We start from the raw sequence: 25,622 nt of genomic DNA, 5'->3' as shown, positions 1-25,622 counted from the left end.
AGTAATTGGTCAAGAACTGCATACAAAATATTTCACTTATAGATTACAAATATCCTGAAAATATGGGTGAGAGATGTATCAAGCTTTGGAGAGAGAACGTACCAAATCAATCAGCTCCTAACTGTAATTTTTCAAACATCCTGTAAAGTGACAGTTAGGAGCTGATTGGTTGGAACCAGCTATATTATTTTACTCATTGGGTGCAATGCTGCACAATAATGAGACTAGAATTGTTCTGTTAAGTAAAACCTGCATACACATTTGGGTGTATATTTACTAAAGCTTAAAAAAAATGAAAAGTGGTGGTGTTACCCGTAGCAACCAGTCAGAGTCTAGCTATCATTTCTCTATTGCACTCTAGGAAATTGTAGAAACTGATCAGTTGCTATGGACAACATCATCAGTTGTCTGTTTTAGAAGCTTTAGTAAATCTACCCCTTGGTATCAATACTGTATAAAGACAGTGGGGACACCAAGGATAGAGTAACTGAGGTGGTGAAATTGAATAGTTACAGAGAGTGGTATTTTCTTTATTGCCGGCATTAGCTATATAATATAGAACACCTTTACATTTCTCTGTCGTAACAGGAAAATCCTACCTGTACAAATAAATATTAGCCTTTGCTGGCTTTACCCTGTGTTTAAAAATAGCATTGATGTGAGCAGTCCAATGTTACTACAAGTGTAGTAGCCTCAGAGTGGATGAGAGGAGAAAAGCTAGTATATGTGCGCACTATATAAATAACTGGTAATAAATAAATTAATAACAAGACAGAGAGCAGCAACTAGCAATAACCATTGTAATATTATATATATATATATATATATATATATATAGCACATTACACACAAGTCTGTTACTGTACCCAAAAATTAGCCGTACATTCCACTGTGCTACTGCTATCCCTCCTTCTCTGTCGCTGCTCACTCTACCGATCCTGTCTGGCAACAAACTTAACAAGCATGCAAAGCTGCAGTCTCTGAGATCCAGTCAGACTGTAGTCTACAGATTTGTACATTACAAAAATAAACTGTTAGCAATCCTTTCACAGGCCACATAGCCGGCTGCATACGGCCTTCTGGTTGTAATTTCCCTCTCCTGTTCTAGTGAAATCATGATGGTGATGCCCCCGGTCATCTAACACAGGGATAGAACTTAGAGGACAGAAAAAAAATAATCATTTATCTCATGTATAAACAAAGGCCATGAATATATTCTTGCTTTGATATGTTAATACAACTTTACACACAAGGTGACTGATGCACAGTTGAACGTACACCCTTTTTTGGGACTGCGCCTACTCCAGAACCAAGCATACATACGGAAAATATGGATGATGCAGAGGTGTAGGCATTGCAGATGCATCTGGACTGTAACAGGGCGTTCCCACATAGGCTATATTCAGTGAGGGGGTGTTGACAGAGTTGTGGACTATGCAGAGTTGACCAGAGGCGTCAATACTGTACATTTTCTTTCAGACTTCTCTTTTGTACCTAGAATAGAGCTAGGATAAGTGCACTCTGATGATGCAAGACCATCGCGACCATCGGGCTTGCGATGAGACCCTTGTGGTAGGGTCTCATTGCCGCAAGCCCCAGAGAGCTTTCAGCTCAAACAGAACCGAAAGCTCTCCCACTGACATTACTTGTGATGTCAGTGGGGCCGGCACCAGACGGTAGGCGTTCCCATGGGAACGCCTCCGTCTGGGCAGCCACGCCCTGGGCCCGCCCACCAAAGGGGGCGTGCTGTCACTCAACATCGACAGCACGCCCCCTTTGGTACGAGACCCGGAGCGACGGTTTGCCCGTCGCTATCCGGGTCTCGCGCATGCGCACGATGGAGCCGGCTCCGTCGTGAGCATGCGCACTGGGCCACCATCGACCCGCTTGTGAGTGCATAGCGCTCGCTCGCGGGTCTGAATCAGGCCCTCAGTATTTTTAGCACAGGAAGTAGTTGACCAGTGACTTATTGGGATTACAGGCAGGAAATATTCTGTGCAGCGGAAAATTATTTCCCCCAATGATGACATCTTTATCTCATTTAACTTCAGTTCTGGCAAAGTCCTGAAACTTTTAAATTTTTGTATAAGTCAACTAGTATTTTAGAATTTGCGGTCTTAAGTCCATGCTTCTGTTTTGAATATACATATTTTACCCTCCTTAATTAATGTATAGTTTTTGTATTTACAATTAAGCAAAGGCGATAGAGTTTTGTGGTGTTTTTGCATTTTCTATAGTTTTTTTGACTTTCTGAAGATAAAGACTTACACAGAGAGAGTCCGATTCAACACAATGGGGCAGATGTAACAAAAAAATTAGGTAAATAAACAAAAGCATTCTGTCAAACATCGTGTAAAATTTGACTTATTTTGGTCAAGTTCATCGTCACATATATCAACTATATTTCGTCAGGAATAAGAAATATAAAATAACTCTGAAATGTGATAACATCGCATTAGTTTTAGGCATGCGATAAGGAAAAATGAACTGCGCATGGTCTACTTGTGTGCAGTACATGAATATCGACGTCCTACCCATGTACACATTTTGGTTAAGTTATATATCAGCGGTGCTTATCTTTTTATTTTCAGATTACTTATGAGAAGCAAGTGCAGGAGGCAGCACTTAGGGGGGAATTCAATTGTTGTTTTGCGTACGCAGCCCCCATTTAAAGTGACAGGTGATATTCAATACACACACGAAAAAGGAGCATTGCACCCTCAATTCAAAAATATATATAAAGCTGGGTGCTTGATCATAAAGTATTAACACATTGATATCCAGGACAGGAAGAGACAGCACACCAAATAATACTGAGAATAAAAAGTAGATTTATATAGAAAGCATGTCAATAAAAATCCTGTTGTCCAGGAGCCAATTGCAGTCACATATTAAAGTGCATTAAAGTGCATTATTGCTGTGTTTACTCATCCAAGCTGCTTGTGTCGCTCTCTGGCACAGGTATAAACAGCAATCAACCTTGGTAAATGGGCTGTCCATTTACCAAGGTTGATTGCTGTTTATACCTGGTGCCAGAGAGCAACACAAGCAGCTGGGATGAGTAAACACAGCAATAATGCACTTTAATGCACTTTAATATGTGACTGCAATTGGCTCCTGGACAACAGGATTTTTATTGACATGCTTTCTATATAAATCTACTTTTTATTCTCAGTATTGGGCTTTACATGGAGTTATAAATAAAGACTAGAGTGCAGCTCCTGCAGTCATTAACTGAAAAAGAAACAGCTGTGTATGAGGCTTAAAACTGGGTCAGGAACAGCCAAACTCTGCTACAGAAGTGACTTTATGGAAGGTCGTTTCATGTCACATGTCATACACCATGGCAAGACAGATCACATCAACAGGACTCAAGGTAGTTATACTGCATCAGCAAGGTCTCTCCCAGATTTTAAAGCAGACTGGGGTTCCAAGATGTGCTGTTCAAGCTCTTTTGAAGAAGAGACAAAGAAATGGTCAACGTTGAGGACCGTAGATGCAGTGGTCAGCCAAGGAAACAGTGCATCAGATGGAAGAGACATCATGCTTACTTCCCTTTGAAATCGGAAGATGTCTGGCAGTGCCATCAGCTCAGAACTGGCAGAAACCATTGGGACCCAGGTATACCCATCCACTGTTCAGAGAAATTTGGCCAGAAGTGGTCTTCGTGGAAGAATTGCAACCAAAAAGCCAAACCTTTGTTGTGGAAACAAAGCCAAGCAACTCAACTATGCACGAAAACAAATAAACTGGGGTCCAGAAAAATGACAGCAGGTGCTCTGGACTGATGAGTCAAAATGTGAAATATTTGGCTGTAACAGAAGCCAGTATGTTCGCCGAAGGGCTGGAGAGCGGTACAATAATGATTGTCTGCAGGCGACAGTGAAGCATGGTGTATGTTCCTTGCAAGTTTGGGGCTGCATTTCAGCAAATGGAGTTGGGGATTTGGTCAGGATTAATGGTGCCCTCAATGCTGAGAAATACAGGCATGTGCTTATCTATCCTGCAATACCATCAGCTCCTATTGGCTCCAAATTTATTCTGCAGCAGGAAAATGACCCCAAACATACAACCAATGTCATTAAGAACTATCTTCAGCTTAAAGAAAACAAGGAGTCCTGGAAGTGATGATATGGCCCCCACAGAGCCCTGATCTCAACATCATTGAGTCTGTCTGATTATATGAAGAGACAGAAGGATTTGAGTAAGCCTAGATCCACAGAAGATCTGTGGTTAGTTCTCCAAGATGTTTGGGACAACCTCCCTGCCGAGTTCCTTCAAAAACTGTGTGCAAGTGTGGAAGAATTGATTCTGTTTTGAATGCAAAGGGTGGTCACAACAGAACTTTTGCACAGAACTGTATATATAATTTGGTCTCAGAAGAAAGATAAACTATCTGAAACGTCAGACCAACTACGCTGTATCTGCAGTGTTTTTTTGTTGCTGTAAAGACCGTTGAGTGCCGCCCCTACTGACATTTGTATTACCCTACATTGGAAGGCACCGGAGCATTCATTACTTGCTATTGGGAAATCTGAATGCTGGTCTGCTTTGAATAATATAATATAATATAAATATATATATATATACTTTGTGTCGACCGACACTCCACTTTAGTAATGTACAGGTACTTGCCTGGGTGCCCTCCCCCGGCAGAAGCAGTTTTTCTCCGTATATCAGGCAGAAGAATAGGCGGCACTTGCAGGACTTGCAAAAAATTGAATCACCAACAGGTCATCTTTAATTGCTCCAACGTTTCAATCTCCAAACCAGAGATTTTCCCCATGGTCCCTGAGGAAAATCTCTGGTTTGGAGATTGAAACGTTGGAGCAAAAGATGACTTGTTGGTGATTACATTTTTTTATAAACATTTTTGGTGATTATATATTTTGTTCTGAAAGCAATATGGCAATACATATACATAACACTGGGCCTGCTTCAGAGATGCACGCTTATGCCATTGCAGCTGCAATCCTGACTAAAAATGGCAGTTTGGGCACCCAGAAGCCCAAATTTGAGCGGATTTCAGCTCACCACCTTAGGAGGATACAAGCATAAATAATGGGCACCTGCGGCACTTGCAGCCAGCGGCACCAACAATTGAATTTTGCCTGCCACGTTAGATGGGAGCCGCAGGTGCAATTAAATTCCCTCTTCACTACATTATTCCAGTCTTCCCCTCTATGTCTTGGCAGTTTTCTGCGGTTACAACAGTTGCATATATATATATATATATATATATATATATATACACACATACACACACACACATATATATATATATATATATATATATATATATATATATATATATATATATGTGTGTGTGTGTGTGTGTGTGTGTGTGTGTGTGTGTGTGTGTGTGTGTGTGTATATATATATATATATATATATATATATATATATATATATACACACACACACACAATAATGTAATATAATATATATTTATATACAGTACAATGCATCCAGAAAGTATTCACAGCACTTCAGTTTTTCCACATTTTGTTATGTTACAGCCTTATTCCAAAATGGAAAATTAATTTTTGTCCTCAAAATTCTACACACAATACCCCATAATAACAACGTGCAAAAAGTTATTTTGAGATTTTTGCAAATGTAATAAAAATAAAAATAAAAATCCCTAAGAAATCACATGTACACAAGTATTCACAGCCTTTGCTCAATACTTTGTTGATGCACCTTTGGCAGCAATTACAGCCTCAAGTCTTTTTGAATATGATGCCACAAGCTTGGCACACCTATCTTTGGGCAGTTTTGCCCATTCCTCTTTGCAGCACCTCTCACCATCAGGTTGGATGGGAAGCGTCAGTGCACAGCCATTTTCAGATCTCTCCAAAGATGTTCAATCGGATTCAAGTCTGAGCCACTCAAGGACATTCACAGAGTTGTCCTGAAGCCACCCCTTTGATATCTTTGCTGTGTGCTTAGGGTCGCAATTTAACATTTGCAATGTTTGCAGTCTATAAACCACACAATAAATAAAACCTTTGGACACTGGCGGATCCAGGGGGGGGGCGCGATAAGGGCGATCGCCCCCCGTAATACACAGTCCCAGCCCCGCCCCTCTCCTCCCGTAGTGCAGCAGCAGCTCAGGGCACAGAGGCCGGGGTTAGCGGGAGTTACGCGCCATTGCCGCTCCCTACCCGCCGGCGGCACTGGCTGATCCGCGGCGCTTATTGCCTGTGCCTATGCCTGCCTCTATGTCTGACAGCCTGCCGCTGCGGCTGTTCAGAGGCGGACAGGACTAAGGGGGCAGGCACAAGCTTCAGCCGCACGCTCGCGTACACAGTGACAGCCTGACTCACTGTCAAAAGCTTGGCATTTTCTGGAGTAGAGAAAGGCAGAGGCAGCACTGTGGCAGCGAGTGCACTACATTCAAGGAGAGGACTGTTGTCACTGCTTCCCGCTGAGTCTGCACTAGCCACCAATGCCAAACAGCCACATGGAGGACACCACAGCAGCCCACCAAAAGCTCACATCATCAGGCTGACCGTAAGTGCGATTGACATTGATATTAACATTTTTTATATGATTTTTTTTCAAGCCTATATGTATGTTTTTTTTTCTCATGTGGTAGCCTATATGTATGTTTTTTTCTCATGTGGTAGCCTATATGTATGTTTTTTTCTCATGTGGTAGCCTATATGTATGTTTTTCCTCATGTGGTAGCCTATATGTATGTTTTTTCCTCATGTGGTAGCCTATATGTATGTTTTTTCCTCATGTGGTAGCCTATATGTATGTTTTTCCTCATGTGGTAGCCTATATGTATGTTTTTTTCTCATGTGGTAGCCTATATGTATGTTTTTTTCTCATGTGGTAGCCTATATGTATGTTTTTCCTCATGTGGTAGCCTATATGTATGTTTTTTTTCTCTTGTGGGGGCCCTCTTGCAGAAGCCATGCACATGTCAGGGTATGTGACACTCCCCGAAAATGGTCATGACATGACTGCGTTCTTTGCCGCCACTCCACGTTACCTCCCACAAATGCGCCCGGTCAATCACACTGAGTAGTCACTGCGAGCCACTACGGTAATGTACCGTGACGCATGCATCGTGCGACTCAGACACATGCAGATAGCCGATTATCGCTCAACCGTGTAAACATCAGAATAGCGTACTTCTCTGAATCACGCCCACTGTGTCAAGTGACCAGATTACGGTGTACACACGGTCGCTTTGCACTCCTCTTCATTTCTGTCTCAGTCAATGACATGACATATACACAGGTGGAAAGCATGGACTGAGCAATATGCTACCCTGTAAAATTCATTATTGGCCTGTGAGAAAGGCACGTACACATGGTGCAATGGTTGCCCATTTTCTTCATCCAAATCCATATGTGGTGCACTGCAGCTTAACACAAGAAAACACAAACAATTTAAAAAGTGCAAACACAATTACTCCACCAGAGAACTAAATCTAATGATACCACACATGTAATAATCCAGTTCATGAAAAATCCTACAGTTTTACATTTTGCACAAACAGAACAATCTAAAAAAAAAAAAAAAACCAAGTTAAGATTATAAAGTCTGAACAGTAAAAACTGTGCTCAACTTTGATCACTCACTCTAATGGGTGTGAATTGAAAGATCTACATTATTTAGATAGACAGTCAATAGATCAACACAAAATAGTCGACAGGCAATAGGTTGACAGGGTCAAAAGGTCGACAGGGTCAAATTGTCAACATAGAACTGGTTTACTTTTTTTTTTAAACTCCAATTCTAGTGCCTAACCCTAAAAATCACGAAAAAACCATGTTGACCTTTTATACTTTGATCATTCCAACCTTTTGAACCTGTCGACCTAGGTCCATGCTGAAGTTGTAACTGTCGACCATTTGCATGTTGACATATTGACTGTCTATCTAGACATCAGTGGGAGATGCACTAAGTCTTGGATAGTGATAAAGTACCAACCAATCAGCTCCTGAGTTTACAGGCTGTTTGAAAAATGACAGTTAGGAACTGATTGGGTGGTACTTTATCCCTCTCCAAGGTTTAGTGCATCTCCGCCAGTAGGTCTTCCATCCCTGTACCCACTCTAACAAAGTGAGACAATGTAATGGGCCTATAAAATGATCAAACTTGGATGATGAAATTTATGGGGAAAAAAAGACCAGTTGGGGTAGACTACATGGTTTTAGAATGTTTGCAACAATTGATGCATATGTTGGGTAATTTAAGGGATTTTTTTAATACAGATCTCCATATTGCAGGAACAATGGGCAGAATAAGGGCCTGAATCAGAGGTGGACACTAGTGCATGCGCAGCTGTGATTTCTTTGAGAAAAGCTAGTCTCAGCCTTCCCATTCTGTACCACCATTGGCGCACCATAATGATGACCATTGTGCACATACGATGCCCTATGCCTGGCACAGTGTCACCTTCTGAACTTTTTGTAATCATGCAGTTTGTGGCTGCGACTGTGTTTGAGAACGCAGTTGCGTTCACTGACACACTGTTGAGACTCCCATAGCACGCCCAAAAGACGGCCTTTTTTTGTTTACTTCAAGACGCCTCCCAGGAACGCCCATGACTGTACGCTGGCATCTCTATTACACTATTACAAGCAACAGCGATCTCTGTGTACACTCAATGGTACATGCTCCATAGCGGTTTCTCTGACTGTTCATGCATGCGCAGTAGCAAATAATCGCTCAACTGCGCAAACATAGACACTGCATCCACCTCTGTTTCAGGCCCTCAGTGGTTAGAGACCTTCATCAATATCTAAATGTAAGAACTTTGCTAACTTAAGTATTTTCTGATGTTTTCAAAACAATTACAGCTTATTCAATGTACAAGATCATTGAAGTGCCTCCTTTGTTCTAGTCTCGATTGCATGGAGTGAGTATGTCACTGCCATTACACTTTGGACTTTGGAGACAGATCGCTTGTACATGTCATTGACATTAGTCAACCTTATTTCAAATTAGCCTAGTTTACTAAGTAAACTTAAAAGATCCACACTGTAGTTTGGGTCTTGCAGCGACTCCACTTTTAAATGTGCAAAAATAAACAAAATAGAATGAACGCTTTGCAGTGACAATATGAGGTTTGTTTCTGGCATCGTCATTTCCTATCCTCTTCCTGAGCTCCCAGACATTAAATCACAAGGAAATGCCACTTGGCGTACACCTATGACTTGGTGCCAAGACAGAGCAGAGGGAGGAGGATGGAGTGGTCTAACAGAATGAGGAGGGAGTTCTGCAGATAACTACTAAAAAGAAAAACAGAATTGGGGAAAGTTTAATGTCCCTGAAAATATGGCACATATTTACTGTGTTGTGTTACAGCAGAACTGATGGAATTAGATAGAAAATTGGCATATAAAACTGCGTGAACACAAAATGTATGATATAGATAAATACAAGATTACAGATGTGTCCTCATACATTCTTGCTGCAGTCGTGCCAAACAGCCCCTCTTGACGCGCCAGGTATGATGCGACTCTGCTAGCGCCGGGCATGTTTTTTGAGTCTTTATTTAGCCAGAGAATGCAGCTTTTTTTATTCATTTTTTTTAAAAGAACTGTTTTATTGTATTTATATAAGAGCCAAGAATGAACAGCAAATGAATTGAAGAAAAAGATATAGATACCTCTCTCTCCCATATATATATATATATATATATATATATATATATATATATATATATATATATATATATATAAACAAGTGTCGTCAATACAACATAAACAGGCATTGAATTATGAACAGATTGCCAATAACATTAATGAAGTAGCCAAACATGAATTCTATCAGTGCTATGAGTAGCTGAGCATATAATGAGTAACTGAGCATATACTGCTCACATGTAATTGGGCTGCTGTGGTGACTATAATCCCACCTATATTATAATCAGAAATTTGATATGTGAAAAAGGGAATAGAAGAAGAGGGGAAATAAACAAATGGCTAATATTAAATATTAAGAAAAGGACACACAATCAGGTAAAAACCATGAAGGACTAAAGGGGTCTGGGGAAATAAACTTTTTTTTAATTTCCCAAAATATGGTGATGTAGAAGACTAGTGGCATAAAATCAGGCCGAAATGGAAATTTGATGTAATAAGTACAACTCTGTATACTCAAATAAACAAAGTACAGTATATGTGATTGATTGAGTGTGCGTGTCTAATTGGGCAATAAAAGGACCCCACTTTGACCCCTTTTTCTATGTCATGCAGCTTTGCCCTTCTTTCAAAATACAGTAGCTCCAATGGTGTTTGTTTAACCATTGAAAGGAATGGTAGAGATTTTCTAGACCATTGAAGGAGGATGTATTTCTTGGCCACAGTAAGAATGACAGTGAGTGGTGGGAGAATAGTTTTGTGGTGAGGCCCTAGGTCCCAATGCGTATTACAGAGGTTCCCAAATGCGGTCCTCAAGGCTCCCCAACAGTTCAAGTTTTAGAGATATCCATGGCTGAGCAAAGGTGGTTAAATCAAATTGACTGAGGTACTAATTAAATCACCTGTGCTCAACCATGGATAGCTCCAAAACCTGGACTATTGGGGAGCCCGGAGGACCGCGTTTGGGAACCTCTGGCGTATTATGTAGACATAAAAGAGCAAATTGATCAGGAGTAAGTTGCAATGAATATAAATGATTCAGAAAGGAAACTAATTTGTTCCAAAACTGTAAAATTTTGGTACAATCCCAGAAATGGTGAAAAAAGGAAGCCGCTGCATGACGACATTTGGAACAGCAACCTAATTAATTGATAGCCATATGTCTACGTTGGTATTGGGATATATAGGACCTATTTAATACCTTAAAGTGGACCTCCTGAAGTTTTGCAGGTTGCAAGAACTTCATGGTCAAATCAAATTATAGGAAGAGCTCACCTGGGGGAGGGAAGGCAGTATTCTCTTGTGACCAACTGTGAAAAATGAGATTCCACAATTTAGAAGGGTCTACCGAAATTAAATAGTTCTATAGAAATCTGGTGCCATTAACACTCCATGATGAAAACATTGGGTTATCAAAAGCAGGTGTAAAGGAAGGGTTACCAGAAAATGGAATATAAACAGAGAATCTCTAGTTTCTATGTAATATTTGATTTATAGAGATCCAGGTTAAATAAGGATCATGAAATAAGGGGTTAAAAAATAAATGAGGTGGGAGATGCGCTTTAGGCATACGGAGAAGGTCGCACAGAGAATATGGGGTAAACAATGCCTTGTCTATATAATAGCTTCTGTAAACCGCGCGAGCTAAGAACCAGTCGGCATTATATCTAAAAAATACTGAATGAGAAATGGCCTACAAGTTGGGCACTTCCATGCCACCATCTTTTGCGGGGGGGGATTCCTAACTTGTTCATGGTAATTCTTTGTATTTTATTGCACCAGAGAAATTTGGAGAAGAGCCAGGGGCAGATCTAGACTCTTTCTTTAGGCAGGGGGGGTGTATATATACACTACATACACACCTACTTTATATATATTTATATATATATATATATATATATACACACACACACACACATACATGTATGAGAAATATATATATATATATATTATACACACACATACATACACACACAGTGCCTTGCAAAAGTATTTACCCCCCCCTTGCCATTTTACCTTTTTTGTTACATTACAGCCTGTAATTTATTTATTTTTTTAATCTGAATTTTATGTGATGGATCTGCACAAAGTAGTCTAATTTGGTGAAGTGAAATGAGAAAAATATATATAAAAAAGAATCTTTATAAATAAAATTCAGAAAATTGGCATGTACATATGTAATCACCCCCTTTGCTATGAAGCCCCTGAAAAGTTCTGGTGCAACCAATTACCTTCAGAAGTCACATAATTAGTGAAGTCCACCTGTGTGAAATCTAAGTGTCACATGATCTGTCAGTATAAACACACCTTTTCTGAAAGGCCCCAGAGGCTGCAACACCACTAAGCAAGAGGCATCACACCATGAAGACCAAGGAACTCGCCAAACAAGTCAGGGACAAGTTTGTTGAGAAGTACAATTCTGGGTTGGTTATATAAAAAAAATATCCAAATCTTTAATGATCCCCCGGAGCACCATCAAATCCATCATCATCAAATGGAAAGAACATGGTACCACAACAAACCTGTCAAGAGAAGGCCGCCCACCAAAACTCACAGACCGGGCAAGGAGGGCATTAATCAGGGTGGCAGCACAGAGACCAAAGGTAACCCTGAATGAGCTGCCGAGTTCCACAGCAAAGACTGGTGTATCTGTGCATGTGACCACAATAAGCCATACACTCCATAGAGCTGGGCTTTATGGAAGAGTGCGCAGAAAAAAGCCATTACTTAGTGATAAAAATAAGAAGACACGATTTGAGTTTGCCAAAAGGCATGTGGGCGACTCCCCAAATGTATGGAGGAAGGTGCTCTGGTCAGATAAGACTAAAATTTAACTTTTCGACCACCAAGGAAAACGCTATGCCTGGCGCAAACCCAACACATCCCATCACCCCAAGAACACCATCCACACATTCAGGGGTGCCTTAAGAGAGGAGGGGGCCCGTGTGCACACCCTGTGCGGGGCCCCCTCCTCTCTCCCCAATGGCCGGCAGCTGGCCAGCCACCGGAGTATTAGTAGACTCCGGGCACTAGAGTGTGCCCGGAGTCTACTGCGCATGCGCAGAACACCTGGAAAATGGCCGCGGCGGACATTTTCCGGTGTTCTGAGCAGCACAGACACCCGACATCAGACAGGTGAGTTTAAATGAATATGGATGCAGGGTGTGCGGTGCGGGGCCCGTGTGCTCCGCACACACTGAACCCATTATAGATACGCCACTGCCTACAGTGAAATATGGTGGTGGCAGCATCATGCTGTGGGGATGTTTTGTCAGCAGCAGGGACTGGGAAACCCATTTGAGTCGAGGGAAAGATGGATGGTGCTAAATACAGGGATATTCTTGAGCAAAACCTGTTTCAGTCTGCCTGTGATTTGAGACTGGGACGGAGGTTCACCTTCCAGCAGGACAATGACCCGAAGCTTACTGATAAAGCAACACTCAAGTGGTTTAAGGGGAAACATTTAAATGTGTTGGAATGGCCTAGGCAAAGCCCAGTCCCAATCCAATTGAGAATCTGTGGTCAGACTTGAAAATTGCTGTTCACAAGCGTAAACCATCCAACATGAAGGAGCTGGAGCAGTTTTGCCTTGAGGAATGGGCAAAACTCCCAGGGGCAAGAAGTGGCAAGCTCATCGAGAGTTATCCAAAGCGACTTGCAGCTGTAATTGCAGCAAAATGTGGCTCGACAAAGTACTGACTTTAGGGGGGTGAATAGTTATGCATGCTGAAGCTTCTGTTATGTTGTCCTACATGTTGTTTGATTCACAATATAAAAAAAAACAACTTCATAGTTGCAGGCATGTTCTGTAAATGAAATGATACACACCTTCAAACATTCCATTTTAATTCCAGGTTGCGAGGCAACAATACAAGAAAAATGCAAAGGGGGGTGAATATTTTTGCAAGGCACTGTAAATAAATAAATATATATATCCTTAATGACAGCATGCCGTATTCCACCAATCACTGGGAGGCTCACTCGCTTGGGCTATCTATCTCAGCCCCTCCTTCCACACAGACATGCCTCAGCAACTTACTTGTTCCTGATACCAGGGCCGTGGGAAGCCAGCTCGGGACAAGGCGAAGGGGTGTGGCCTAATAACGGGAGGTGTGTCCATGCCCACAAAAACAAAACAGAAAACCTCTTTGCAGCATGGTGCGGCATTTCCCCGTGCTCCTCCGATCTGCATGCACTGCATTAGGTAACCTAACTCTGAGCAAATCACTTAATCCATAGCTGAAGGAGGCTGCCAGTACTGTGCACACAGTGGCTGTGTGTTACCGGGGGCAATCGCCCCCCTTTGGATCCGCCACTGAGAACAGCATAGTGAGTACAGATAAATCAGGATTATAAAGCTATAAGCCACATTTGCATAGAATAAGAGATCATAGGAAAGAACTGTGATGTGACTTGGAAGCACCAGGAGAGTGCGCTGATTAATTTCATATGCAACACTTGTATATCTGTGTGCGCCTGAGTCTCTGAATATGAAGGGCTACGATGCAGCGGCTGTGGCTTTTTTCCATGCCAAGTTCTGTCGTGCTTCACTTACAGACTCAGGGCCCCATTTATAAACGAACATAAATACCAGCGGCATTTTTCGTTTAGTATCACTGTAATACAAACTAAAATGAAACTAGTATTTATCAATACTTACCCGTCCAGCGAAGTCCTCCTCGTTGGCGAGGTCCTCCGCTGGGCTGCTGGCAACGACGGGGTCTTGTGTAATGCGCATCCGCAATGGTCCATCTGCGCAAGTGACACGGGGACCCGGTAGTGCCTGGAAGGCTTCGCTGAAGCCGGAAGAGCAGCGCCGGTTCCCCATTGCCATCAATGGGGACCGTTCTCTAAAGATGGCGACAACGATGCAGTGACAAACAGCGGTAATCTTAGATTACCGCTGTTTGTTAAATACAGAAAGCATGTCATAACCCTAGAGTCTTCTGGTGCATCCTAGTACATCGCATTGTGACTAAGCCACTTTTTTGGGGTGAAAAATACGCCCGGCGCTAGCGGAGTCACACATAACATGGCAACTCATTCGCGCCAGGCATCTCGAACCACATGGCATATTGAGGTTAGATGTATGAGGACACCTCTGTACAGGTCAGTGGCCACTGATTAAATTCTGCAAAAAAGCAAAACAAATACAAAAAAAATAAATAAATAATAAATGGAAAACTATAGGCAAAGCTGTCTGACAAATCACAGATGTCTAGGTAGAAACACTATGCAGGTTCTCACCTGACTGACACAACAACCGGCCGACCGTCCCAGTGACCCATTTGGTAAGCAATCACGCTTCCCAATTGGCCATTCGATATGTCTGACCCGACATCACAACTGGTGGGCATTTAAATTTGCCAGCCCAGCTGCGATGTAATTGTCGCTGGTTCCTGCTGCCAGAAGAACGTGTCAGTTAGTCGGTCACTCGTACACTCAGGCAGATGCATCTGCTGTGCTATACGATATATCGCTTGTCGGCCATACGAACGATATATTGCGCAGTTTGTACCCAGCATTATAGGCTGATTTGATGCCACCAATCTAGATTCAGGAATAAAGTAAACAGAGACGGAATCCAAGTAGTGTACAGTTATGGAGCAACACAGTAACAATTATACAAGTTACTGTGTGGACTGCTAAAAACTCAGTGGTTAAAAACTGGGCTAAGAACCAGATTCAGAGTCTCACCAATGCTGATGTTCACATAGCAGGCAATTTTTTACAACTGGCATGTGCGAAAATGTCTGAAAACCCCATACGGCACATGCATTATACAGACTGACTGGCGTTATTGGGCGGTGACTGGGAGGTGGCTGGTAGTGCACTCAAAAATGGTCTGTTCAATGGGCGTGTTATGGGAGTGTCGCTGGCATATCAATGTGTTCACAGAAACAGGCATAGGAGGCCATGGTCAGACAAAGAAACAGCACTTGCCATAGTGTTTGTGCAAGTTTCGATGATGTGACCGATGGGGGCGTTCAGCAGACATACCAATTGGTATTACAGCATGTACGGATGCTAAATTTGGGCGTCTCAGTCCTTGCACTTTCGGCAACACAGGTGTACACAAGGGAAGGAGTTTGTAGCAACATCTGCATAAGCCCCCACATGGGAAGCCACCAAAGACACTGCTGTGTGTGACTCAATCAGGTCCTAAGTGTCCAACCTGAAGCCATTTACAAGATGGGGAGAATCATAAATGGACGTCCTCCTGTGCAGTACAGTCAATTATGCCACTCTCCTATCATTTTGGTTATGCCAATCCTGCTGGAGGGAACTGAGGGCCTGATTCAGAGCCGGACGCTCTGACCAGAGCGCTCGCTCTGAATCAGGGCCCTCCTACCTCAACTTGGAGCAGCCTCTTGGACGCTCGCATAGCTGTGGGTTACCACCCACAGCTATAGCGAGCGTCCATGATGATGGTCTCGATGGTCAAGACCATCGCGACCATCGGGCTTGCGACGAGACCCTGCGATAGGGTCTCGCTGCCGCAAGCCCTGGAGTGATTTTGGCTCTATCAGAGCCAAAATCACTCCCACTGACATCACTAGTGATGTCAGTGGGGCCGGACCCAGACGGTAGGCGTTCCCATGGGAACGCCTCCATCTGGCAGCCACGCCCCCGGCACGCCCACCAAAGGGGGCGTGCTGTCACTCACCATCGACAGCACGCCTCCTTTGGTGCGAGACCCCGAGCGACGGCTACCCCGTCGCTCGCCGGGTCTCGCGCATGCACACGATGGAGCTCCCTCCGTCGTGCGCACGCGCATTTGGGTACCATCGACACGCTTGCGAGCGTCCTGCGCTCGCGAGCGGGTCTGAATGAGACTCTGAATCCTGTCTGGCATATAAGGTGGGGGATCATCAAGTGGAGTCTATATAATTAACAAGTACTAACACGGGTTCCCAAACAAACATCAAATAGGTGGGATGCTTAATACACCTGTGGTATCACAAATGGAATGTAGTCAGTTTGCCAGCGGACGGGATGCCGGCTGTTGAAATCCCGGCGTCGGAATCCCGACCCGGGACTAACCATAAGCGTTGAAATCCCAACACCAGTTTAGGTACAGACGCCGGAATCTAGACAGCTGCCATCCCGATCGTAAGTATAGTGGGGCACCTTAGCTGTTAGCCGCGGGGGGAGGTTTGGTTTAGGCACCACTTGGAGGTCAGGGTTAGGCACTAAGGGGGGAGGGTTAGATTTAAGCACCAAAATGGGGGAAGGGGTTAGGGGGAGAAGGGGGGGAGGTTTAGCATACTTACCCAACCTATCACAAGAGTCATGCAAGGCGCTGGCTGATTAGGTACCCAAACTCAAAAACTAGTTCTACGCATTTTCTTCCCACTAGGGATAACAGTGTGATAGCCCAGAAACGAGGTGTTGCAGGTGTTTATGTGAGTCCATACTGAAGGTGTATTACAAAGTAACATAGAACAGATCACACATATAAATATAAAAGCCCAATGTGCTGAAGACAACAACAGATATAAGGAAAGGTATAGAACACAAATTTGTACTCATGGAAGTGGCAGGCTGAAGGTGTCAGTGTGAAGGAAGGAAGGTGACAGAGAGGAGAGCTGTTGAGTGTTAAGGAGCGTACACACTAGACGATATGCTCCCTGAGCGATATCGTCTAGTGTGTCCCCGGCAGGCTGTGCTCAATGTCGTTGATGACATTGAGCACACCCGCTGAACGATATCATTAAGCATCAGGCTCTCTCCCCCATCCCCAACGTGCAGGCCTGCATGTTTACTCGATGAACGATAATGCCGAACGACCCGCGGGAACGCGCGTCGTCGTTATCGTTCTGATGTTAAAAATGGACGATAAAGTGGACGACTGAACGATAACGATATCGTTATTGTTCAGTCGTCCGCTTTAATCGCCTTGTGTGTATGCACCTTTAGACAGTGTGTCAGGCACTTACCTGAGTTTCAGATTGTCCATAAATTCTGGTAATGTGACAGAGTCCATAAGAACAAAGTCCGCTTTGCCAAACTGCAACCCCTCTTGTACTGCCATGATGGAGGCACCGAGATCTTAGTGACGCCACAACCAATTCAGATTTCTACTCAGTTGTGGAAGTTACACCTGCATACACAGTCAGTGCACAACTACACAACAGACAGCTGAATTACACAACGAATGACAGTTACACCCTGCCTGCAGGAACAGTGACTGTCTCTGTCACACCCAGACTGTATGTGGCTCTCTCGTGGATTCCAGGTACTCGGTCATTCCCAGGTGTGTGATTTTTTAGAGCACAATGCCTATGGGATCCAGAGGTCTCCTCTTACGAGAAGTGTACTTCTTACAACTGATGAAAGTCTCTGGAAAATGATACTCAAAGGAACTTCTGCAGGAAGGAATCTCTCATTAATCATACAAGGAAGGGTTCATAGGATCACAGGAAGTCTAGTGTATAGTACCAGCTGGGTTACCTCCTTCATACAAGTATCAGTGCAAGATGTGAGATCCCATTATGGAGCAATGCCTCAGGCAGGATGATGCCTGGTTCAGTCTCTCTGTGCAAGGAAAATCTCTCAGAAGAGGGAGACTCTATTTTACTGATTCTCGCTGTCAGGTTTCATAGGGGAAAGCAGTCTCTTGTGTATGAGCCTTCCCTGTGTAAGGTTCACACTTCTGTCCATCCATACAGACAGCAGCAGGAAGAGTGTTGGAGAGGTGAGGGGGAAGGAGGGAGGAGGGGAGACAGAGGAGGGAGAGGTAAAGAGACGTTGGGAGGCGAGGGAGGGTAACAGAGAGGAAAGGTGAGGCAGAGGGGCGGGGAATATGACAGGGGCCATTCAGAGAGATCTGGGGGTAGGTAAGAGAGGGAAATGAGGGAAGGAGGAAAGGCGGAGTGAACTATGGAGGACACTCAGGAAAGTGGGTGAGTAGGAGGGACACAGTGACACAGGGCGTGCATGGGAACCTAGCATAGTGGATGGATGTAATGACATAATAGCAGGTGAGGGCTGTCCGCGGTGAGACAGGATTGGTGACAAATCATTTGCTGTCAGTCTGACTAATATGTATATGTAACACACCCCAGAGAGTAGCGGGTGTGTGCGACACAACTCTTTACATAGGAGTGCAGAAAACTTGCGTCTTTCAAACCATCTGGCGTAGTGGTAAGCGCAGAGCATGCATAAGCACCACGTGGCTTTCCCTCTGCTGTGGAACTACAAGTCCCAGGCAGCATTTGCATGTTTTACAGCAGAATTGAAGCTGCAGCATATTGTCTGTAGATTTTTCTGTTAAACTGTCGGATTTATGTTAAGGGGAAAGAATCCCTGCACTATCAGGCTCGATTATAAAGTGAGAAATTTACATTATTGATGATGAAATGCCCCTAACTCCCACACTAGTAGCAAAATATACTATATGCAGGAAACTATCATGTACAATGGGTGCGCATTATAATTATAGCCAGCATACACATGAACATCAGAAATATATATATTAAAATCATATATTATTTACTGCACATAAACCAAGAAACAGTCTTAATAATATATATATATATATATATATATATATATATCCAACATACTTTGTTCCAAAGGACCAAATAAAATAGGACATACACAGAATTTATGATTAGTAAAAGTTCCAGTCTAATAGTGCGTACACACACAACGATTTTATTGAACGATTTAACGATAACAACGTTATCGTTAAATCGTTTTAAAAATCGTTTTTGTTTTTGCCAAACGATGAACAAAAATCCTTCATGCACGCTCCCATTTGCTTTCGTTCATCGTCCATTCTGAATGTCCAATATAACGATTTTCGTTCATTAAATGGAATTGGTATGAAATACCGTTGGCCGCATGGCCGGCGGTTAGACTCCCGGCTGCGGCAGCCCGACATCAGCAGAGATCCCGGCAGCGGAAGCCCGACAGCGCTGGAAATCCCGATCGTGGATAGGTAACTATTGTCTAACCTAACCCCCCTAACCCTAACCCTCCGTAGGGGTGCCTAACCCTAACCTACCCCCCAAGTGCCTAACCCTAACCACCCCCTTCCCCGCTGCCTAACCCTAAGTCCCCCCCCCCTGGGGTGCCTAGCCCTCCCGGGGGGGGTGCCTAACCCTAAGTCCCCCCCGGGAGCCCTAAACCCAACCCTCCCCCCCGCGGCTGTCCACCCGCGGCGCCCGGCATCACTACGATCGGGATGCCGGTCTCCCGGCGTTGGGGAAACATCTAGACGCCCGGCATTTCACCCTTGCCGGGATATGACAGTCGGGAAGCCGGCTGCCGGTATTTAGGCAGTCGGCTTCCCGATTGCATACCCATTAAATCGTTCATGTTTTGCAGAATGAACGAAGAACGACGGCCCCTCCCACCACACTCCCCGCCGGACTCCAGTTATTCCCGCTCTTGCAGAGCCTACAGACGCCACATTGACGCAGAGACTCGGTCCAGCAATTTGCTAAGGTAAGTAACCATCTCCCCCCACTGACCACCAATGTTGAGGGGCACATATGGCTTGTTGTAAAAGCTGACATGCATGGGTGGGGGGAGGGAATGAATGTGTCTGTAATGCGCGGGGGGGAAGGGGGGGGAGTAGAAAAAAGGGGCACACGATGTGGCTGCAATGTGTGTGTGGGGGGGTAGAAAAAAGAGCAATGTGTGTATTGGGTAGAAAAAAGAGGCACACAATGTGGCTGCAATCAGTGGCGGATCCAGGGGGGGCGATCAGGGCGTACACAAGCCCCGATTCACAGGCTCAGCCGGCTGCTGCCTGTCATCTACAGTGCAGGTGCGCAGGTTGCCACGGCGCAGCACAACAGACTCTGGCAGATAGAGCAGCAAGTGGGAGTCGGTGTTTAAAAATTCCAGGACGGGCTGTGTGCGCACCGCAGAACAGCCGAGCCAATCACCGGTGATTGGTTGGGGCGGTGACTGCCTCCTGCTGCTGCGCGCACACAGCAGCCAATCACAGCCAGCAGTGTCTCTCATCCAATAGCTCTCTCTGTCTCTGTCTCTCTCGTCACAGCACTGTCCCGACCATCAACCCTGCACCCAATACTGTTTCCTTACACCCCTAACCTTAATGATTTTGCTGGTGGCTGCTGTTTATTCAAAGGAGTTTAAATTTGTGGGAAAAATGTATATATCCTTATAATATCCATCATGGGGAAAGGGCCCGCATGATAGCTGAGGACAGCGATGTGCCTGCAGCTAGGCTGTGTCTACCTCCAGCCCCCCTCACAGTAGATTTGCCACCAGGCGGTATATTTACTAAAGTTTCTGCTAGACATGTGGGACTGGAGGAGCCTGCTTGTGGGGGGATCCAGGGGAGAGTTAGTATTATTCTTAAACTGCCCCCCCCCCCTAAAAGTAAAGTCTAGATCCGCCACTGGCTGCAATGCGGGGAGGGTGGGGGTAGAATAAAGAGGCACGCAATGTGGGTGGGGAGGGTAGAAAAAAGAGGCACACAATGTGGCTGCAATGCAGGGGGGGGCGCATAAATAAGAGGGACAATGTGGCTGCAATGCTGGGGGGATAAATAAGAGGGACATAATATGGCTGCAATGGGGGGGATAAATAAGAGGGACAGAATGTGGCTGCAATGCGGGGGGGGGCGGATAAATAAGAGGGACAGAATGTGGCTGCAATGCGGGGAGGGGTTAATTAAGTGGGACAGAATGTGGCTGCAATGCGGGGTGGGTGTTAAATAAGAGGGACACAATATGGCTGCAATGGGCGGGATAAATAAGATGGACACCATGTGGCTGCATTGCGGGGGGGTTAAATAAGTGGGACATAATGTGGCTGCTTTGCGGGGGGGGGGTAAATAAAAGGGACACAATGTGGCTGCAATGCGGGGGGGGATAAATAAGAGGGACAGAATGTGGCTACAATAGGGGGGGATAAATAAGAGGGACAGAATGTGGCTGCAATGTGGGGGGGGGTTAAATTAGTGGAACAGAATGTGGCTGCAATGCGGTTGGGGGATAAATAATATGGCTGCAATGCGGTGGGGGATAAATAAGATAGACACAATGTGGCTGCAATGCAGGGGGGTTTAAATAAGTGGGACAGAATGTGGCTGCAATGCGGGGAGGGATAAATAAGAGAGAATGTGACTGCAATGCGGGGGGGGCGGATAAATAAGAGGGACAGAATGTGGCTGCAATGCGGGGTGGGGGTTAAATAAGAGGGACAGAATGTGGCTGCAATGCGGGGGAGTGGATAAATAAGAGGGACAGTATGTGGCTGCAATGCAGGGGAGTGGATAAATAAGAGGGACAGAATGTGGCTGCAATGCGGGGGGGGGCGGATAAATAAGAGGGACAGAATGTGGCTGCAATGCTGGGGGGGTAAATAAGAGGGACATAATATGGCTGCAATGGGGGGGGATACATAAGATGGACACCATGTGGCTGCAATGCGGGGGGGTCAAATAAGTGGGACAGAATGTGGCTGCTTTGCGGGGGGGGGGATAAATAAAAGGGACACAATGTGGCTGCAATGTGGGGGGGTGGTGATAAATAAGAGGGACAGAATGTGGCTACAATCGGGGGGAATACATAAGAGGGACAGAATGTGGCTGCAATGCGGGGGTGGATAAATAAGAGGGACAGAATGTGGCTGCAATGCGGGGGGGGGATAAATAAGAGGGACAGAATGTGGCTGCAATGCGGGGGGGGAGGATAAATAAGAGGGACAGAATGTGGCTACAATAGGGGGGAATACATAAGAGGGACAGAATGTGGCTGCAATGCGGGGGGTGGATAAATAAGAGGGACAGAATGTGGCTGCAATGCGGGGGGGGGGGGGAGGATAAATAAGAGGGACAGAATGTGGCTACAATAGGGGGGATAAATAAGAGGGACAGAATGTGGCTGCAATGCGGGGGGGCATAAATAAGAGGGACAGAATGTGGCTGCAAAGCGGTGGGGGGATAAATAAAATGGACATAATATGGCTGCAATGCGGTGGGGGGATAAATAAGAGGGACAGAATGTGGCTGCAATGCGGGGGGGGTTAAATTAGTGGAACAGAATGTAGCTGCAATGCGGTTGGGGGATAAATAATATGGACATAATATGGCTGCAATGCGGTGGGGGGATAAATAATATGGACATAATATGGCTGCAATGCGGTGGGGGGATAAATAATATGGACATAATATGGCTGCAATGGGGGGATAAATAAGATGGACCCAATGTGGCTGCAATGCGGGGGGGGATAAATAAGAGGGACATAATATGGCTGCAATGCGGGGGGGGGATAAATAAGAGAGAATGTGGCTGCAATGCGGGGTGGGGATAAATAAGAGGGACAGAATGTGGCTGCAATGCGGGGTGGGGGTTAAATAAGAGGGACAGAATGTGGCTGCAATGCGGGGTGGGGGTTAAATAAGGGACAGAATGTGGCTACAATGCGGGGGGGGGGATAAATAAGAGGGACAGAATGTGGCTGCAATGCTGAGGGGGATAAATAAGAGGGGCATAATATGGCTGCAATGCGGGGGGGATAAATAAGAGGGACAGAATGTGGCTGCAATGCGGGGTGGGGATATATAAGAGGGACAGAATGTGGCTACAATAGGGGGGATATATAAGAGGGACAGAATGTGGCTACAATAGGGGGGGTTAAATTAGTGGGACAGAATGTGGCTGCAAAGCGGTGGGGGGATAAATAAAATGGACATAATATGGCTGCAATGCGGTGGGGGGATAAATAAGAGGGGCATAATATGGCTGCAATGCGGGGGAGATAAATAAGAGGGACAGAATGTGGCTGCAATATGGGGGGTATAAATAAGAGGTACAGAATGTGGCTGCAATGCTTGGGGGATAAATACGAGGGGCATAATATGGCTGCAATGCGGGGGGGATAAATAAGAGGGACAGAATGTGGCTGCAATATGGGGGGTATAAATAAGAGGGACAGAATGTGGCTGCAATGCGGGGGTGGGGGTTAAATAAGAGGGACAGAATGTGGCTGCAATGCGGGGGTGGGGGATAAATAAGAGGGACAGAATGTGGCTGCAATATGGGGGGTATAAATAAGAGGGACAGAATGTGGCTGCAATGCTGGGGGGGGACAAATAAGAGGGACATAATATGGCTGCAATGTGGGGGGGGATAAATAAGAGGGACACAATGTGGCTACAATAGTGGGGGATAAATAAGAGGGACAGAATGTGGCAGCAATGCGAGGTGGGTTAAATTAGTGGGACAGAATGTGGCTGCAATGCGGTGGGGGGATAAATAATATGGACATAATATGGCTGCAATGCGGTGGGGGGATAAATAATATGGCTGCAATGGGGGGGATAAATAAGATGGACACAATGTGGCTGTAATGCGGGGGGGTTAAATAAGTGGGACAGAATGTGGCTGCAATATGGGGGGTATAAATAAGAGGGACAGAATGTGACTGCAATGCGGGGGGGATAAATAAAAGGGACAGAATGTGGCTGTAATGCGGTGGGGTTAAATAAGTGGGACAGAATGTGGCTGCAATAGGGGGGGTATGAATAAGAGGGACAGAATGTGGCTGCAATGCGGGGGGGGTTAAATTAGTGGGACAGAATGTGGCTGCAATGCTGGGACGGGGACAAATAAGAGGGACATAATATGGCTGCAATGCGGGGGTGGGATAAATAAGAGGGACAGAATGTGGCTGTAATGTGGGGGGGGTAAATAAGAGTGACATAATATGGCTGCAATGGGGGGGATACATAAGATGGACATAATATGGCTGCAATGCGGGGGGGTTAAATAAGTGGGACAGAATGTGGCTGCAATGCGGGGGGGATAAATAAGAGGGAAGAATAGGGCTGCAATGCGGGGGGGATAAATAAGAGGGACATAATATGGCTGCAATGCGGGGGGGGGGATTAATAAGAGGGACATAATATGTCTGCAATTCGGGGGGGGGGATAAATAAGATGGACAGAATGTGGCTGTAATGTGGGGGAGGATAAATAAGAGGGACATAACATGGCTGCAATGGGGGGGATGCATAAGAGACATAATATGGCTGCAATGCGGGGGGGGTTAAATAAGGGACAGGATGTGGCTGCAATGGAGGGGAGGGGGTGGAAATAAAAGGCACACAGTGTGGCTGCAATGGGGGGGAGGGTAGGGGGTGAAATAAAAGGCACACAATGTGGCTGCAATGCGGGGGGGATAAATAAGAGAGACAGAATGTGGCTGCAATGCAAGGGGAAGGGAGAGAATGTGGGAGCAAAGTGGGGGAGATGCTGTGCAGGGGGAATAGGGGTGCTATGCAATGTCTTGTGGTGGAGGGGGTATATGGTATCGTGTTTGCATGTGTTGCTTGTTTATTGGCGATATTCAGTTTTTGGTGAAATTTTGTTTTTGTATAATTTTTATGCCAATGACGTCATTTTAGCTGGTTAGAATTTTCCCCGTATTCAATTACATTGACTTTCTACTTCAGGGTCCATAGGGTATCCACAGGATACCTTGGGTATAGGTGTGACGTCAGTCGCAGGGCACCAAAGAGTTAAGCTTTCAGCCTCCCAGGATGCACTAGGTCCCCCTCCTATACCCCGCCCCCGGGCCAAGGCACCTCAGTTTAGTTTGGTGCCCGGCCGGAGTCGGGTGCACCTGTTGGGACGAAGTTCCCCCAGCGGCTAAATCTAAGTATGCCTTTTTCAAAGATGTGAAGGGCGATGCCACAGTCTTTCCTCTTTCGGGTCAGTTGGTGGACCATTTAGAGGAGGCGTGGAAACAACCTGGCAAAAGATACCAGCCGCAGAGACGCCTGGCGGTGGCTTATCCGTTCGCGGATAATTATTTTGCTAAGTGGGAATCCCCTCCACAGGTGGATTCTCACGTGACCCGTCTTGTCCGTAGTGCACATTGCCGATGCCATCCATGTCCTCCCTTAAGGATGCTACGGACCGCAAGGTAGAAATCTGCCTGAAGTCCGCTTATTCCCTTGCAGGGGGGGCAGCACGGCCGGCTATGGCCATTTGCTGGGTTGCCAGAGCGATGGAGCGCTGGGCGG

General features: G+C 45.2%; 1 protein-coding gene across 1 annotated transcript in view; it reads right to left on the bottom strand.

Moving 5' to 3' along the window:
* Positions 1 to 18,387, bottom strand: part of MYO1D (myosin ID) — a 99,073-nt gene extending 80,686 nt beyond the window's left edge. The window contains exon 1 of the mRNA XM_088470686.1: positions 17,549 to 18,387. Within this exon, the coding sequence (XP_088326812.1) occupies positions 17,549 to 17,643 (95 nt within the window). The 5' untranslated portion in view covers positions 17,644 to 18,387. The remainder of the gene's footprint in view (positions 1 to 17,548) is intronic.
* Between the last annotated feature and the right edge of the window lie 7,235 nt (positions 18,388 to 25,622).

This window comes from Taudactylus pleione, unplaced genomic scaffold (assembly GCF_031769625.1).
Source record: "Taudactylus pleione unplaced genomic scaffold, aTauple2 ptg000102l, whole genome shotgun sequence".
In the NCBI taxonomy this organism is placed as follows: Eukaryota; Metazoa; Chordata; class Amphibia; order Anura; family Myobatrachidae; genus Taudactylus; species Taudactylus pleione.
This window is presented reverse-complemented; position numbering and strand designations above follow the sequence as displayed.